This window comes from Rhea americana, unplaced genomic scaffold (assembly GCF_003343005.1).
Source record: "Rhea americana isolate MKP2758 unplaced genomic scaffold, rheAme1 scaffold_165, whole genome shotgun sequence".
Classification (NCBI taxonomy): domain Eukaryota; kingdom Metazoa; phylum Chordata; class Aves; order Rheiformes; family Rheidae; genus Rhea; species Rhea americana.
The window spans coordinates 1,900,240-1,918,156 of NW_028185761.1; the positions used below are offsets into that span (position 1 = coordinate 1,900,240).

Below are 17,917 nucleotides of genomic sequence, written 5' to 3' on the forward strand. Positions count from 1 at the left end.
GATCGCAACTATGAAAACACTAAAGATCCCTGAACGCGGCCAGCAGTTGCTGGGAAAGGGGGAGATGCGCGAGCGGCTGCAAGCGGGGTCGCGGAGGATTTAAGCCTTTCTCAGGCTAAGAGTAACTGGACCGAAAGGCGCTTACCCAAAGCCCCCAAGTGGGAGATGAAGCGTACGTAAGATGTGCCTGTGCATACATTCATTAACCTCTTTCTCCGACGGGTGCACTCCTCTGAAGCAATACTGGTTTTGAACACACCRAAAAATGTTGTAAACCTTTCACAGCCACCAGAAAATTTGGAGAGGTTTTGAAGTTAGCTCTGTTTTGAGCCGAAGTTGGACTAGAGATGTCCCAAGGTTCCTTCCAAGCCGAACGATTCTTAGAAAACAGTGCTGCATTCAAACCATAGGTCTAAGAAACTAAACTGGATTTATAGTGAAATCCACTTTTCAAAAGAAGGTGGAAAAAAACGCATTAAAAAAATTTGTAAGAAAAATCTGCAAAACAAACATTGATATTCTTGCAGCCCAGCTTAATTCTCAATCCCTTTATGAAAAACAGGTATGATAGATATCACGAAAAATAATTCCTACTGCAATTATTCTTCATATCCACCAARTTTAAATTTATGATTATTATTTGCAGGGTGTTTTCAGAATGACTTATCCATCTGTCTCCATATACAACGCCTAGTTTTAGAGTACACAGGGCTCTCTAACACATATACTAAGCAGAGTTCTTCAACTGAGTATTTCCTCCAGGCTTTTGTAGGACTATCTTTCATCATTAGCTCCAAAACATTTCCATGTTTTTTCCTGCCCCTTCATCCTGCAAAATACCTTCCTCTGTTGAACAAATGAAATAATGAACAAATATTCTTTATTATTATCAGCAATCTACACAACCCAGTCTCCTAAGGACTTCCTTTCTCACTGTTTGGACCAGACTGTCGAAACCTATACTGTGAAATACTTAAGCAGGACCTGAGAATACTGCAGAGCGTGCAAATTGCTGACTTAGAGCAAAGTCCCTGAAAAATAATTCCTAAAACGTATTACTTCTGGGCAAAAATTCTCAAACACAGTAATTCAATTTTTGCCCCATTCCAGCCAGAACGATGACACGTTTGCATATAGCTGRTAACACCGTCACACGACTTCGAGGCTCTGATGATACCCCTTTTCGACAATAAAACTCTTCTCCGTTCAGTTGTCCCCAGTAAACTGCTTGCCACGAAACACATTCAAAATTCAAGATCTGTGGATGTCAAAAGGCACCGTGGAGTTATATATTTATTTATTTATTTCCAGGCTCAGTGTGACTAGCCGGAAGGACTCATCCAGGTTTCGTACGGAGAAGACAATCTGTTTGCTTASCACGATGCTCCCAAGCATATGTTGCCTGAGCAAAGCCACAGACGTGACATTTTACAAACTAAACTTTTTTGTCGGTAGCCTTATTCCATTCCGTTATTTATTTATTTTTGGGGGGGGAGGTGAAGCAGATGGAATGAGATTTTCTCACATTTCTTATGAGCAGAGAATAACACCCCTTACAGCACCAAGCAGAAAGGTACGGCTGCAAGAACACCCAAGTAACACGCCGCTCGCTGAAAACTAGATGCATCTCCTTGAGATGCAGGAGGGCCACAAGCAGCATATGATTAATAGCTTAGCTCCAAAGATGCAACGGGAGCTCAGCRAGCGAGCAGACCCGGCCCCACAGCGTCGTAATAAATATTCGCAATCWAATATAAGGAGAAGGAGAGAAGAGCCCCCAGTTTACAATTAGAAACGGACCTCAGCAATGTTTGGTTTCTGAACTAATCAAATGAAGTAAACAGCAGCATAATGAGCCTTAATCAAATCTAATCTGGTACAAACACTCTCTTGATGGTTGTAGATGTCCTAATTGAGATGAAATGCATCCCCCTACAATTAACCGGCAATAAGATTAATTACTGTGGAGGCCCCAAGACCTGCCTACAACGCAGACCTTAGCACRAATGGGAAATCTCCCGTCACCATTAAAAAATTATTTCAGCCCTAAGACYGTCGCTAGTCCTTGGCGATACTCACACGAGGCAATCAAAGCATCAGGGTCAGTAGTTGGGAGAGACAGAGTAARTTGAGAGGAGGAACAACCCAGGTGACCTCTTTCTGGAGGCCAGGAGACAGGCTGAAGGAAAGGATTCCCCTCACTTCTGCACCRCGGAGCAGGGGATGTCATACTTTTTTTTCCTCTCCAATAGTTTAAAGATAAAATCCTTTGGCGACTACAAGTATCTTTTCGCCCACTACTCATTGAATAATATGAAGGGACACAGGCTGTAGAGAAATGGAAAGCTATTTCAAGGAAAATCAGGTCTATCAAACTGCCTGAACTAAAAGCTATARAACACCCAGCAAGCTTCCTTAACATTGCCACAAAAACATTCATTTAAAATACCAAAGTTGTAGTTTAGCTACCCAAGCTGGCTGAATAAGTGAAAAGGGGCAACAGCAATAATTTATTTTCTCAGATTACTGCTTCACAGCCAAATTTCACAATTTCAAAGGTGCCGATCTCATTTTCAGATGGTGCCTGTATTCTGCCACCTCCAATTTAAATAAGCACCCTCTGCTTTCAGTGGTTGCCCGTATCACAACGTAGGCAGAATACTTCACGATGCCTTATACAACTGTGGTTAAAAGCTTTCTGACCGGCACAAAACTTCTCATATTTAAGAACAACACAGAAAACGGTTATCAACTACAGTCGTCATTTATCTTCTTCATATATTGACTGCACAGGAGCGAGCTGGCGTAAGCAGTATTTTCCCCAAACTTTAATCTGCTCGTGAGAAAGAAAACCGGGAAAAACACCTTCTATCACCGACGGGGGAATAAAGATTAATCATTGAGTTGTAAACGTGCCACTCTTGAGTTTTTCTGTTCAGGCTCTATATCATCTTGTGGGAGACACTCACTGGTAACCAGGTTTCTGCAAAATGTCATCACAGGTGCATTTTTGCTACATGTCTTCGCTGTTCCCTCAAAAGGTGCCTGCACCCACACCCTTGGTGCTTAATCAGTATATTGCCATACATACAACATCAGCATACGCCATATATACAACAGATTTCCRCAGTTCCTCTAAAATGCTAGATCTCATTGGATTTAGGGTCTCGGAGGAAGAGGGGAAAGCGATTAATAGGTATCTGGACAACACATCCTGGAGAAACCAAGTTACCAATGTGTATCTTCTACTTTTCAGGTGATAATCCAMATATAGATTTGCTGTGGGCAACTGCAAACTCCATCTTAGGCCCATGCTGTACATCTGTTTCTCCTCTGAACAGTAACTGTAGACTGTGCTATCAACCACAACTTCATTCTGGGATATGTCTCTGATGGCTCACTGCCTGGTAAAAAGAAAAGCTCCAGGTGGCCGCTTCGCAGATGTCCACTGTGGAAAACGCCTCCAAGAGCAGCACCGGAGTTTGTGTCCTGTACCCCGACCAGGCCTAAGTCTGCTAAGAGGTTATGACTCAGCTCACGTCATACTAGACTGCATGCAGGGATGACTCTGTCTTCTGATATTTAAATGTCCTGACACTGGAGCAATTCATCAAGAATAGAAAATTCCCCAGTCGGGTAAGAAAAAGGAACACAAACACCTTTCAAGAGAAAAACAAACAAACAAAAAAAAGAAACAAAGGAAGGTGGGAGAATGGCCATGGAGCTTTCTCCATGTCTATGCAATCAGGTCCACATGAGACATTTCAGCTTCTTTTTTTTTTATAATATCATCTACACGTTAACATTAGAAACTTTCAGACACGGCACAAAGTATTTTATTCTTCTAGTTACAGTCGTAACAGTATCCACAAAGTTTTGCAGATGCAAAGCTTTAACTTGAACAAGGTGATAACGAACTCATCTTAATGGTAAAGGGCAAAAGACTGCAGGCTACTCACACAGGATTTAACGGCGCAACGTGTGAAGCAAGCTTATAATAGCATGACTTCAATAACAACTGAAGAGCTGCAAATGTAAAACAAGCAAATTGTTCTCATTTTGGGGGGACTTTTCATTTTGTTTTACTTTGTGAATTACATAAATCACTTTTGTTTGCAGGCTGTAAGATAGAAAGGTAACAACGGATGAACTGTTAGACCTGAAAACAGGCTTGATTCACATGAATCCCACACAAAWTAATTATAACAGATTTTGGGCTTAAAATACTCAAATCATCAAAAACTGAGGAGCCACAGAATGCCTACCACACTTCATTGCCAGACCTCCCATCTTAACTTAAAGCGATTAGAAAATACAATCCATCCTGAATCTTTTTATGTAGTTCAGAGAGAAAAATTTTCCCTTAAAAAATATTAATGACTCTCCTAACTATATCAACCCTCCATAGAATAATAGAATCGGTAAGGTTGGAAGGGACCTCTGGAGATCATCTAGGCCAACCCTCCAGCTCAAGCAGGGTCACCTACAGCATGGTAGACAGGGTTGCATCCAGGCGGGCCTTGAAGATCTCCAGAGAAGRAGACTCCACAACCTCTCTGGGCAACCTGGTCCAGTGCTCCGTCACTCTCACAGGGAAGAAATTCCCCCTCACAGTCAGGCGGAACTTCCTGTGCTTCAATTTCTGCCCATTGCCTCTTGCCCTGTCGCATGCGACAACTGAAAAGAGTTTGTCCCCGTCCCCTTGACACCCTCCCTTCAGGTACTTGTACACATTGAGAAGATCCCCCCTCAGGCTTCTCTTCCCCAGGCTGAACAGGCCCAGCTCTCGCAGACGTTCCTCACAGGGCAGGTGCTCCAGCCCTCGGATCATCTTTGTAGCCCTGCGCTGGACTCTCTCCAGTAGCTCCATGTCTCTCTTGTCCTGGGGAGCCCAGAACTGGACTCAGTACTTGAGACATGAGTCTCAACTCAAAATATCTTAACATCTTCCATCTTTTTTTTTTTTCCTCCACTGCATTGGTGTAAAAAATCCTTCGTATCGCTGTTGGCAGGATCACTCTTCTCTTGGCACAAGTGTGGTGAGGATCCTTAACAGTATCAGCTACAGGGACTGTGCATGTGTGCCTCTCCCCATAGCCTTGCTCAGAGTGCAAGCTGCGYCCAACAGTGTACAGAGACTCTTCCAGCAAATGCCATTAAACAGAAAAGCTTTTGAATTCCCTTGGCCTACAAAGGAACAGGGAAGATAGGAAAAGAGCTGTCCAAAAGCAAAGAATCAGGGTGAGGATGGAGGAGTTGTGCTGGACTGAAATTATTCACAAAAGGAAAAGAAAGCCCATGTAATTTTTCTTTGTCCTCTTTCCCAGTCCTCTTGTGAATAACACAGAGGTGCTGAAAATTCTCTCTCCTTTCTCAACCACGTTCATCATACCACTGGRMCAGGTTGCCCAGAGAGGTTGTGGAGTCTCCTTCTGTGGAGATATTCAAAACCCGCCTGGATGCTCTAGGTGACCCTGCTTGAGCAGGGARGTTGGACTGGATGCTCTCCAGAGGTCCCTTCCAACCTCAACCGTTCTGTGATTCTGTGATCCAATAACTGTGTGTTGGCTCTCACCAAATTTCCAAATGCTGAAGGGAAGAAGGACCTCTGTGAATCACGGAGCTYGATCAGTTGCCTCATTCCTTTGCTTTACTTACAAATCAGCAGCTGCTTGAATTGAAAAATGCTGGGCAAAACGCAGTGCAGTGGCTCAGAGAGAGGACAATTCCTCTATTAGTCTACAGTCAAAAGTTGACTGCAACTTTTTGTTCTTCTTCGTCACCTGCAAATTATCTTTCCCTCATCTGGCCATCGCTAATGCAAAGGAATGCAGCAAATGCTTTTACCTCCTGAAAAGAATTACCATTGTATTGCAAAATAAAACAGGTTTCTACTCAAAGCTTACATAGTTTATTTTTCTACTGATAGTATACATGGCAAAAATCTCTTTTGCTAATTAATGGTCCTGAAGYGACTTTGACAGCGCCACTTTAAAGAGTGGGGACTGCTAAGGCCTGAAGCTAGAAGAAAAGGCCACTCCTAAATAAAAGTCAAAAAGCTTACTGAATTCATGTAGTGGGATTTCTTAAGAAATATTCTACACTACAAATAACTTACGTAGCAATATATAAAAGTCTCAAACACAACGTGGTTTACATACCTACCATTCAAAAATTTCTAATGTCTTTGAAATACAGAGTAGAAAATATTCATCAAAAGAGAAGGAAGAAAAAGGTCAGAGAAAATTAGTTAGCCATTGAGTCTTCTTAGACTCAAGCACCTGGCATTTTCTTCTGTTGCAAAACAGAATGTACGTTAAATATTAGAAAGATAAAGGATATTTTCACTACAAGGCACCAATTAGCACTGAAAAAATGGGAAAATATGCTCTTTTTTGAAACTCAGTTTTCTACTACTTAATAATACTGCAAAATACCTCCCTCTAAAAAAAAYGTTCAAAGAAAAGTCCATGCTTTCAATCTCTTCTGAATACTACCTGATATTTAGGRGGAATCATAGAATCGGTAAGGTTGGAAGGGACCTCTGGAGATCAGCTAGGCCAACCCCCCTGCTCAAGCAGGGTCAACTACAGCATGTTAGACAGAGTTGCATCCAGGCAGGCTTTGAATCTCTCCACAGAAAGAGACTCCACAACCTCTCTGGGCAACCTGGTCCAGTGCTCTGTCACCCATTTCTCATTAGGACATATGTACATTACTCTGCACTCATTTCTCATTAGATTGGAGACTTGCATGCTATTTTAYGTTCTTCTTCATAGTTTTTATGAATCACTTTCCTGGCAAGGTACCTCCCTTCCTGTATGTTTCCCAATAAAGCTCTATCCATCCCTCGACCTCTGGAAAAGACCATTTTCTATTACAGCACCCAACGGGGTTTAATTCTTATCTTGCATCTCTCTCTCTCTCTCTCTCTCTGTTTTTTAATACATATAGAGATATATGCACACATCTTCCACTTCTTGGCACTCTTCTTCTCAGTTAATCTTCTGTAGTTGTGGGCCAAGGGAACTTGCAATTTTGTCTAAAGCTCTTTTCGCTAAGACGCTCAGAAATGCCACCCTTCTGCTGGGCAAAAGCCCTCAATACTCTCAATTTTGGCACGGACAATAACATGGCCTAATTTTTACTGCTGAGATCCTTCTTAAATYATGGCTATTGCAACTCTTATCTTCAAAGCTCTAACTTGCCAGGACTCCACAAATAAAGTTCTGCCAGTTTTTCTCCTTTTCTCTCCTTCCTCAAACAGATTTTCACTGATTTATTGGGTTCTGTTAATTATACCTTCTTAAGACCCACAGGTACTGAGGGACCCATGCACCCAGGGGTACTGAGGAAGCTGGCGGATGTTGTTGCCAGGCCGCTCTCCATCATCTTGGAAAGGTCCTGGAGAACTGGAGAGGTGCCTGAGGACTGGAAGAAAGCCAATGTCACTCTAGTCTTCAAAAAGGGCAAGAAGCAGGAGCCAGGCAACTCTAGGCCGGTCAGCCTCACCTCCATCCCTGGAAAGGTGATGGAACAGCTCCTTCTGGATGTCATCTCCAGACATATGGAGGGAAAGGAGGTGATCAGGAGTAGCCAACATGGATTCACCAAGGGGAAATCCTGCTTAACCAACCTGACAGCATTCTCTGATGGAATGACTGGCTGGGTAGATGAGGGCAGAGCAGTGGATGTTGTGTACCTTGACTTCAGCAAGGCTTTTGACACTGTCTCCCATCACATCATCCCAGAGAAGCTCAGCAAGTGTGGGTTAGATGAGTGGACAGTGAGGTGGATTGAGAACTGGCTGAAAGGCAGAGCTCAGAGGGTCRTCATCAGTGGCGTGGAGTCTAGCTGGAGGCCTCTGGCTAGTGATGTCCCCCAGGGCTCAGTACTGGGTCCCATCCTGTTCWWCTTCTTCATCAACGACTTTGATGAGGGGACAGAGTGCCTCGTCAGCACGTTTGCAGGTGATACCAAGCTGGGAGGAGTGGCTGACACACCTGAGGGCTGTGCTGCCATTCAGAGAGACCTGGACAGGCTGGAGAGCTGGGTGGACAGGAACCTGCTGAGGTTCAACAAGGGCAAGTGCAGGCTCCTGCTCCTAGCAGGGAATGACTCCTTGCACCAGTACAGGCTGGGTGCTGACGTTCTGGAGAGCAGCTCTGCAGGGAAGGACCTGGGAGTGCTGGTGGATGACAGGTTGACCATGAGCCAGCAATGTGCCCTTGTGGCCAGGAAGGCCAATGGTCTCCTGGAGTGCATTAGGAAGAGTGTTGCCAGCAGGTGGAGGGAGGTGATCCTGCCCCTCTCCTCCGCCCTGGGGAGGCCTCATCTCGAGTACTGTGTCCAGTTCTGGGCTCCCCACTACAACAGAGACATGGAGCTACTGGAGAGAGTCCAGCATAGGGCTGCGAGGATGATCTGAGGGCTGGAGCACCTGCCCTGTGAGGAACGGCTGCGAGAGCTGGGCCTSTTCAGCCTGGGGAAGAGAAGACTGAGGGGGGATCTGATCAATGTGTACAAGTACCTGAAGGGAGGGTGTSAAGGGGAYGGGGACAAACTCTTTTCAGTTGTCCCTTGTGACAGGACAAGAGGAATCGAAGCACAGGAAGTTCCACCTGAATGCGAGGAGSAATTTCTTCCCTGTGAGAGTGACGGAGCACTGGMMCAGGTTGCCCAGAGAGGTTGTGGAGTCTCCTTCTCTGGAGATCTTCAAGGCCCGCCTGGATGCAACCCTGTCTAACATGCTGTAGGTGACCCTGCTTGAGCAGGGGGGTTGGACTAGCTGATCTCCAGAGGTCCCTTCCAACCTCAACCATTCTGTGATTCTGCGAAGACCTGCAAACATGTACTTCAGTTCTAGAACTGATCTCATCCGTACCTTTTACACTATTTTTGTGCAAGAACCTTCTCCTCTTGCTCCTCATTTTATTTCTTTCTGGTGCTGCTTTTGTTTTTCTTTCTCACATTCTCTGTCCTTGCATGTTTAATCATTAACTATAGTACCCTGGAGTGCAGCTTGTTTGAAATGGTTACTCAAGATAAAATACTGATGCATTTTAAGACATTTTTTAATAGATTATATTATGAATTTGTTTTAAAAATGCTAACATCTATTACACTAGTAGGAGGAATATTTCTATTCTGTATCTTCTAACCTCTCAAACTCTAAATCACATTCTTAATTACATCAGGTACTCCAAGTACCTACCAGTATGAGAAGCACTTAACTGAAATAATTACATTTGCTTTACGGTTTTAATTAAGCAGCCCACTCAGCTGAAAACTAATAGATTAGTTCCTGTTGTTTCCAATAGGTTTTTGAATCACTGGCCATGAAAACAATTAAGTTTTTATCAACCTAACATTGGTAATCAAATATGAAGCTAGTTTATTTTCTCTTGAGTCTCTATTTTATTTTATTTTATTTTTTTACCCAGAATAGGTCTTATTAGCCTCTGTAACCTTTTCAAAAGCACGGCAGAATAAAAGTACAAAGAGATACAAAGATTACATCAAATGTTTTCTCATCTACGTTACAAATAAATTTGTATATTAAAAAAATACTAGAGCACAAGGCAGATCACCATGTGGTAGTTGCTTCTAGAAGCCAAATACTTGAGTATAGAGATACAATCATCACTTTCCAGTATCAACTCCATCAAGCACAAGGAAACTAGCAAATCAGAGATTGTTTTTTCTCTATATAACTTAAGACAAAATCCCTAAAATGTGTGTATTTTCATCTCTGCACAATAGGAGAAAACACAGTAAGTTACATCACTCTTCATCAGGAAGATTTTTTTTTTTAATATTGCTCTTCTAATCTCTTGAGTCTTTCTTTAAGTTGATTCAGTGATTTGAGAGGTATGAAATCAAGGAAGAAAAAAGCATCTTAAAATTCCCTGGTGCTTTGATGCTAAAAGCTTACATTTCCACTCACAAAATTCAACAGCTGTAATATATATCCTACTGTAGAAAGAAGGTGAACATGCCAAAATAATTTCATTCTTACCTCAGCCTTGCGAATACTCTCTCTGGCTTCATCTATTTTCTGCTCCAGTTCTGCGCGGGTTTGCTCAGACATCACAGGCCCATGGCACTCTAGCTCCTCAAGCGTCTGTCAAAAATAAGATAATACATCACAGGGTTAGCACATGCTCATAAGCCATTTGCACGATCAGTATTTACAACAATTCACAAAAATCATCATCTGATTAGATGCTAGGTTAACAGATGATATTGTATTCCAGAAGAAAAAAAAGATGATGACTAAAGGCAAAACACAGTTTAAAGGCATCGTAATCTCCCATGGCAATTCCATCTAAGGAAATACTTCAACATACACAAAGGAAAACATTAAGTTGTGATAAGTATGAATCAACTCATCGATATGTTATTAATCACATATACAAAACAGACAGGCTGCTCCATGTTTGTGTCAAGTTGAACGTGCATCTTCAACAGGGAGTGCCTGTTTTGTTTTTGTTTTTTTCAGAATGCCCCCTTTTTTCTCTCAGGGGAATCCTTCTACCATCTTTCAGATACAGACTTAAGATCCTCTCTGTTTATACCCTCCACCTGGYGCTACAACTTCCAGTTGTTGCTGTAGAGCAATCCAGGTTCAACAGAATTCATGCAAGATGGTAAACCTATTTTGGTCTTGCTTTTTGTTTGATGCTTTCTCCTGCAAAGTYTGGGGGCAAAACCACATAGACTATTATAAAATATTACAGATATTACCATATAGCCACATGCTCCTTAACTGAATTCAATATACTCTGAGCGAGTTGGGCTTGACCTGAGCATGTGTAACGTATCTGATCTCTCTAGGCAGAGGTTAGCTACTTCCCTCTCATCTCTGAGCTCTGATGGAGTTTAGAGGTTTGGATCCCAGCATTCTCTGCAGACAAGAATACAGGAGCCTTGGTGTAAAAGCTGYAGGAACTTTGTGACCCAGACTGAAAGGGTGCACTGAAAGGATGCATTTCTAGTATGGCTTAACTCCTAGGTAGTTGCATCTGCACTCCAAAACATCCAAAACACAACTACCCGAGGCCCCAGATTAGCCTAAATACAGCCCCAAGTCCCTCTACTTTGTATATTTTGTATTTTATATTTTGTAATTTTCAGATTTATATGGGAATAATATAAATTAGTGCAAGCGCATGAGTTTGAGGAGCTGCTAACTTGGCTGTTGGAGGGTGCTCCACCAAAAAATAAATAAAGAAAGAAAAGATAATAAAAAAAAGGCAGATGACCTAGAAAGAAAATACAACAAAAATAATTCCTTGGTGCTTCCAGCAGTTCTTATTTCATGCAGTAGGGAGCTGCAACAAATACAATCAGCAAACTAGTGTTTTTCTAACCTACCCGCTGATTGTGGATGATGTTCTTGTGTTCACGTGCTACGCGGGTAGCCCATTTCCGAGCCTCCTTGTTGAGGCTGTGCTCTTCGGTTGTTCCAGTTTCCGATTCTAGTTGTCGACTCTGGAACAGAAAGCAACAAGAGAACGAGTCACGATGTAGACCTGGGGCTACCTCCGCAGATACGGTAATATTTAGCTGTACGGTAACTTTACCTTGTATTTATCAGCCTGGAATCTTGTTTTGTACAAAACAAGAGAGATTCAACAAAAACAACTCTCTGCCTTACGAACTTTGTCATGATATCATGTTATGGAAAAGCAGCTATGAAGGCAAATCAAAGTTCAAAAGAATTTGCAACGCGCTGTCTCCGGAAAGTCAGCCTTACTGTGAGACTGAATGCCAAACGCAGTCCTACTGCAATGAAACRATTCCCCATGAACGAAACTGCAATACTATTTCACCAAGACGCGGCATCAAAGAGACGAAGAACGACGAGGCAAGGAACCCACCTTGTTTCTAAAATAAAGATGCATTATAGGAAGCAAAGATAAAAGGTTAGGTGCTGTACAAGGGGCCATTTAGGCTCGTTCTCTGTAATTTTTGATCAAATTGTAATGCAATCAAGTATTTTAGAACTGCATAGCCATTTTCTCTGTCCAAAAAAAWTATTTTGTCTGCAAAAAGCAAGCCTGGCACAGCAGAGCAGATTCTTCAAATAGGCATTTCAGTGGTTTCTCCAGCTAAGTGAATCACTGCTCCGAACGGGAGCCTCAGCAACAACCCTCTCTCCTTGGGTGACTTGTTTACTCGCACGAATCTCGCCGCTGAGACCCCTGGCTGAAGCTACGAGGCCTGACTCAGCTCAGCCCCCCGCCACGCCGCGTTCCTGTTTACCGCCGGTCCTCTTCGCGCCGACATGATCTTGCAAAGCCTTGGGAGAGCGACTGAAAAAAAAATCCCCCCTATAAATTTTCAGTCAAGGAGAGCTAGCGTGCGTCGTGCTACTCCGAACAAACCGGCGGTGCGTAAGCCCCAACAGGGCACAGGAGAAAAATGACGGCTTTACGGTTTTCTTCTTCTCTGTCGCACGGTTAAAAGATGCGATTTTTCTACGCGAGGCGCAGTTTGGAGCCAGAGCAGACTCTGCAGGCAGGCAAACGCGGCTCCGGGCGGAAGACTCCAAGGTTAGTCGGCAGGAGGAAGCGAGCGGAGCAGAAAGACACGGTGAGAAGCTTCAAACCGACGCGGAAGAAGAGATCGCGTTAGCTACAGGTATGTTACGAGGGGAAAGTGGTAGGATTTGTGTCAAGAAAGGACGACAAGTTTAAAATCACTATTTGGTAGAGCYCAGGGGGATATGGAAAAGAGATACGGGGAAAACAAACCGAAGCGTTCCCGAAAGGCAGCTTTTTGTGCCTTTAGATTACGCTGCCTTTACGGGAGAGCCAGTAATACTACCATATGCTGAAGTAACAGAGGAGTCCGCTGAATATAAAGCAAAAATCACTTCTGCTTGTTCTTTCCTTCAGTTAAACTCTTTTTCCAAATCCAAATTGACCCTGGCTTTTATTCTCAAGTATGCTGAGCCCGAAACGTTCACCGGCTCACAGGGCGGCTCCAGGGCCGCTTTCTGCCTCCCTTTCCGAAGCTGCAAATTCACCGAGAAGTCTGTGATGCTTCAACCCGTCCCTAGGGTATAGAAATAAGGTATATAAATTACTCCTCAGCCAAAGAGGGGTGGAGGTACGCCCTTTGCCTGCTTTTACTGAAGTGGCTTTATACTATCCTTGGGTTTTTCTTTCATTACTGCTTGAGCTCTTTAATTTTCGACATTAAACAATCCCATTAAAACGTTGCAAAATGTGAGAGCACAAACACACGGGATTTATTTAGGCACGTTCAAGCCTTAAATTAAGAYTACGTTTGACCTCAGGTTTTCCCACACTTAACGGAGTAAATATTTTTGTACGAGCTCCTCTTCCACAGCTTCTGACTGGGTCTTAAGGGTCACAAGCCCGAGCAAATTTGCTCGACGGTGCCTCTCCCCTGTAAAACAGAATGAATTTTCATCGTTCCCACTGGCATCGCTCCTACCAAGCATCTCATCTCCATTAGGAATGAACAGAGGCTCCATTTCAATTGCTTGATAACATTCTGCATTATCCCAAGCGTGCTCTTGGTTTATAATCTATTTATTAAAAGCGCTTGACCAGAAAAAGAATGAATGTAAACCTTGTGGCTATTCCTAAGGGCATACTGAAAAAAGAAATGAATCGTTATTGGATCGGAGTGCTTTATTAGTTATTCATAAAGCAGTATTGTATCCATGCAGACCTCACCCTAGCTTTAAGGTCTACAGAATAAACACAAAAATGGGTTAACAAGAAGTGCGTCCAGTACCATGGTCTGTGTGGATACCAGAAATACAAGCAAAAGCAAGAGCTCAGATCTAGAGGCAAAATTCAGTCTCCTGGAGAAGATGCTGAAAACAAGGACTTCTACAGTAGTAACCTCTAAAATGCTCTCAAGAACCTGCACAGGACCAGGGAGCCTGGTGGAGATGCACCACTTGAATACTTGGCTGAGAAGACAGCACAAGGAGAAAGGTTTCAAGCTCATCGGGATCCGGAGCACTTCTTCAGCCAAGGGAACTTGCATAGCAGCAATGGACTTCACCTGACCTGTAAGAGACCAAGCTGCTGGAACTTAAAATTAAGAAGGTTGTGAAAGAACTTTAAGGCAGAAGAACAGGAGAAAGCTGATGGGCACTGAAGAGCATGTGCTTCAGGAGGACTTCAAAGATGATGCGAGAAGTCCAAATCCTCAGGTAAAGGATAGGTGAGAAGGGCACATCAAATAGGGGATGAAAAACCTGCTGCCTCTTAAACAGGTACAAGGAGAGGAGCCAAAGCAGTGATTTATCTGCTATAGTAAGTGCAGATGGGGAACCGGAGTGTCCTAAAGACAGCTTGGAGTCAAATTAAGTTAATGAAGTGATCACCTGGATGGTACTGTAGTATCTCCACGGATTGAGATCCCAGGTCTAAATAAGAAGAATTTAGTACTGGGTCCACACGACTGATTGCCCAAGTGAGACAGACGGTGGCACTGCCCGCTGCCCTGCCGGTCTCCTGTTACCTCAACAGCTCTGCTGCAAAACTTCAGATTAAGCGCGAGCTCATGTGCTTTCGGACTTCAGGCAGTGGCAAGATGTCCAATCGGTCGATTTATTCTCTTCCAAAAAGGAGGAAGACAAAACCACTTATCACGGCTAAGGAATGAAGAAAGAGCTGAACAACCCGAGCTCAACGGAGATGAACTTTCTGCTTTCCTCTCGGAGCTTTGCTCTCACTGAAAGCAGTATTTAGCGCTAAAAATTCAATCAGTACACTGAGAGAAAATACCAGACGACACTGGCCAAGTAAAGAGCTTAGAGACTAGCAATACGAGGCTGTTTCTTAAACTGACAACTGCGTTTAGTCTGTAGACACATGTTGCATCTCCAGTTTTGTCTGAAACGTTATTACAAGGGCAGAAGTCACTTCGGGACAAGGACAAATATGCACCTTGCATTCACTTTTTAATGCAATTAGATCTTTACGCAGACTGTACATGTAGAGTTTTAAAAGTTTAAAAACTTTTTTTTAAAAAAAAAAATAGAAGTTGGCTCTTGAGCCTAAAAGCACACTGTTTTTCTAGCTGGAGACAAAAAAAATAGTAGTTCAACAAAGGAAAAAAGCAGTAAACGTTTATTGCATGCAAACCACTAACACGAAACACACCTAAAAAGCATAGCCAGTTCTTTTAAAAAGTTCAAAATAAGAGGTTACCATGCCAATGTTGAATTGCAAGCTCAATCTTATGATCAACACTTTGGAAAGCAGGACGGGATATGCATGACTTTTTTCACACAACTGACAGCTTAAAAACACCAACTTTAGGGAAACCATGAGTCAAATTTAGTGCTCGTTCTTTTTTTTTTTTTTTTTTTTTCTATTATAGTAGAACTCATTTAATTTTAGTTCAACCAGGAGTGCATTTCAGGCCTCACCGCTTAGCTTTAGAAAAACAAAATATTCACATATGGTTTTCCTTACGCTCAGAAGGATTAAAACAGACCTCAATCCATACGATATGATACGTTACGGTAAAGGTAAAAACACAAACCAACCAAATACCGTGCTACTGCATAAATAACCATATTCTGCCTTTTAATCTAACAAAGTGACATCTCTTCTTGCCGCGATGAGCACGGCAGGGTGCAGCAGGAGAAGGAACGTCCTATCAGGCGGGAGGTAAAGAAAATAATTGCATTTAACCTCAGCACAAGAAAGACGATTCTGGGATATCTAAACAGAGGGAGAGGCTCCTGGGACTGTCGGACATCACCTGAGCTGCGAAACACTCATTACTCTTGCAGCCATAGCATGAGGGGGTTTATTCCCACAGAAGAAATGATCTGCAGCAAAATATTCCGGTACCGACAGATACCGAACCTGTTCTCTGCCATCTGCCGTGCCTGGAACGCTCCCCGTTAGAAGCGCCCGCGAAGGGAGCACTTGTAAAGCCGTTACGTATGAAATAAATTTCCCTTTTTTGTTTTTAGGGGGACATTGCTTTCTTTTCTTTTGGGAAACAGAATATTAAATTGCTACGTTTTGTTCAGTTTTAGTGATCTATAAAGCCAGCCTGTGACGTTTGCAGTGCCTCACTTTTTCTTTTTTTTTTTTTTTAAGTTTTTGTTATAGTTCAGATTAGAGAACAAGCATTGCAAATCCTAGTTTTTTCCTTTAAATTCTCCGGCCACCGCTCCCAGCGAGCGGCCGAGGCGGCTCTCGCGCCGGCCCGGCCCGGCGGCGGCGGCCGCTCTCCCGTGGGACCCGGTGCTCCCTGCTCGCACCTCCGCAGATCACGCCGGGCTTCGCTCGGCAGTAATTACGGACGGTAAAAAGCAGTGTAAACTCCAGGGCGTGAACTTGCCACATTTTCTCCAAACCGACCTTTGGGTATAAACCTCGGATACGACTGCGTTATCTCCGACCTTAGATTTTAAGCAATCTTCTACCTCTGCTTCTGTTTTAAAGCACAGRCGACTTTACACGCAGAATGCATTTTCTGGTCTTCTTAATTTGGGCTTATTTACATGACGATGATTTTTCACTAACAGTTTGTATTTTACGAACTTTTTATTTATTTAAATATTTATAAATATTTTAAATATTTATAGCCAGTATCAAATATTCATGCTAAATAATTATAAGCTGTAAAATAAACAGTCATAAAACTGTAAAGTACTTTAAAATATTTAAATATACGTAACATTAAGTAAGTTTTAAGGATATTTTAAAATATTTACGTAAGTTTAATATTAAATACAAATGCAAGTTGCGTCTAAACGCGCAAATAGAGGGGAAAAACCAAACRGACCTCTGACCAAATGCTGCATCTACACGCGCAAGCGGAAAMCCGCTAAACCTAAGGTGTGATAAAGTAACGGGTACTGCACGTTTTCCAGACCGGTAAACTCTCATAAAAATAAAATCCGGCTGCATTTTGTACGTGGGTGCCGAAAGGGAAGGGGACCGCCGGCGGCGCGCGGCCGGGGAGCAGGGAAGAGCCCTGCCTCCGTTCGGCGCCGCTGCCCTCCGGCACGGTGGACGGGATTTTTGCCGCTGGCCTCGTTTTTCTCACGGGATAACACGCAGTTCAAGGAAAAGAATCTTTTCCGAGCAGGAAATATAGGAAAGCTGGCTAATTTCCTTTGCGTTTTGCCCTGTTCTTATGGATACGCTTATCTCCGAAGCGTGGGGACAGCGTGTTTTCAACGCCACAGATTTCCGCAGACTTAATAAATATCACTTTCCTCGTGAGAGGATGTTTCAGGATTAAACTGTCACTACATCAAATATAATGTATGCTCGGAACGTGCAGTATCGTTTTTCTTACAAGGCCAAAAGGATGCCCAAAGACTTTTTTCCCCCCCTTTTTTAATCCTGCTCTTCACAAAGGCCCAATCCATTCTCTGAAATCATTTATCGAAAGGATTAAAGCTGGTTGGGAGTTTATAAATTATTTCTTAGCTAAGCTTTTTTTCAAAAACACGCTGCTTCTTGGAAGGATTGCTACTACTACGAATTTATGTTAATCAAAATTAACTCAGACACAAACAATTTAAGTATTTTAGTAACATTAAAAGACTACTTTGACATTAACATTTGTTAGATAATGGAAAAAATAGCTAACTGATGTAACATATTTTGTAGTGGATTTCTCTTTATGGGCGCTTTCAAGATTCTGCATTTTAGCCAGGATTAGTGTGACGCTAGGGAAATACAAAAATCTTGAATACCCTATTTCATACCTACTTTCCAGATAGTTCACGTAAAAGTAGAATTTACAAAAGCATTCGTAGCCTCTCCCGGAGATCCAAGTTCTGAATCCATATTGTTTATAGCACCCATCTTGCCTACAATATTCACAATTACTACTTTTTCATCAGAGGAATACTTAAAACGCTCCGAGCTTGGACTCCAGATGCGCTATC

At 42.8% G+C, this 17,917-nt stretch overlaps 1 protein-coding gene across 1 annotated transcript in view; it reads right to left on the bottom strand.

Annotated features, from left to right (window-relative positions):
• FCHSD2 (FCH and double SH3 domains 2) overlaps window positions 1–17,917 on the bottom strand; it is a 136,149-nt gene that overhangs the window by 14,091 nt on the left and 104,141 nt on the right. Inside the window, exons 10-11 of the mRNA XM_085300568.1 lie at window positions 11,377–11,493; window positions 10,019–10,123 (exon numbers count right to left, since the gene is read on the bottom strand). Coding sequence (XP_085156694.1) covers window positions 10,019–10,123; window positions 11,377–11,493 — 222 coding nt within the window. The remainder of the gene's footprint in view (window positions 1–10,018; window positions 10,124–11,376; window positions 11,494–17,917) is intronic.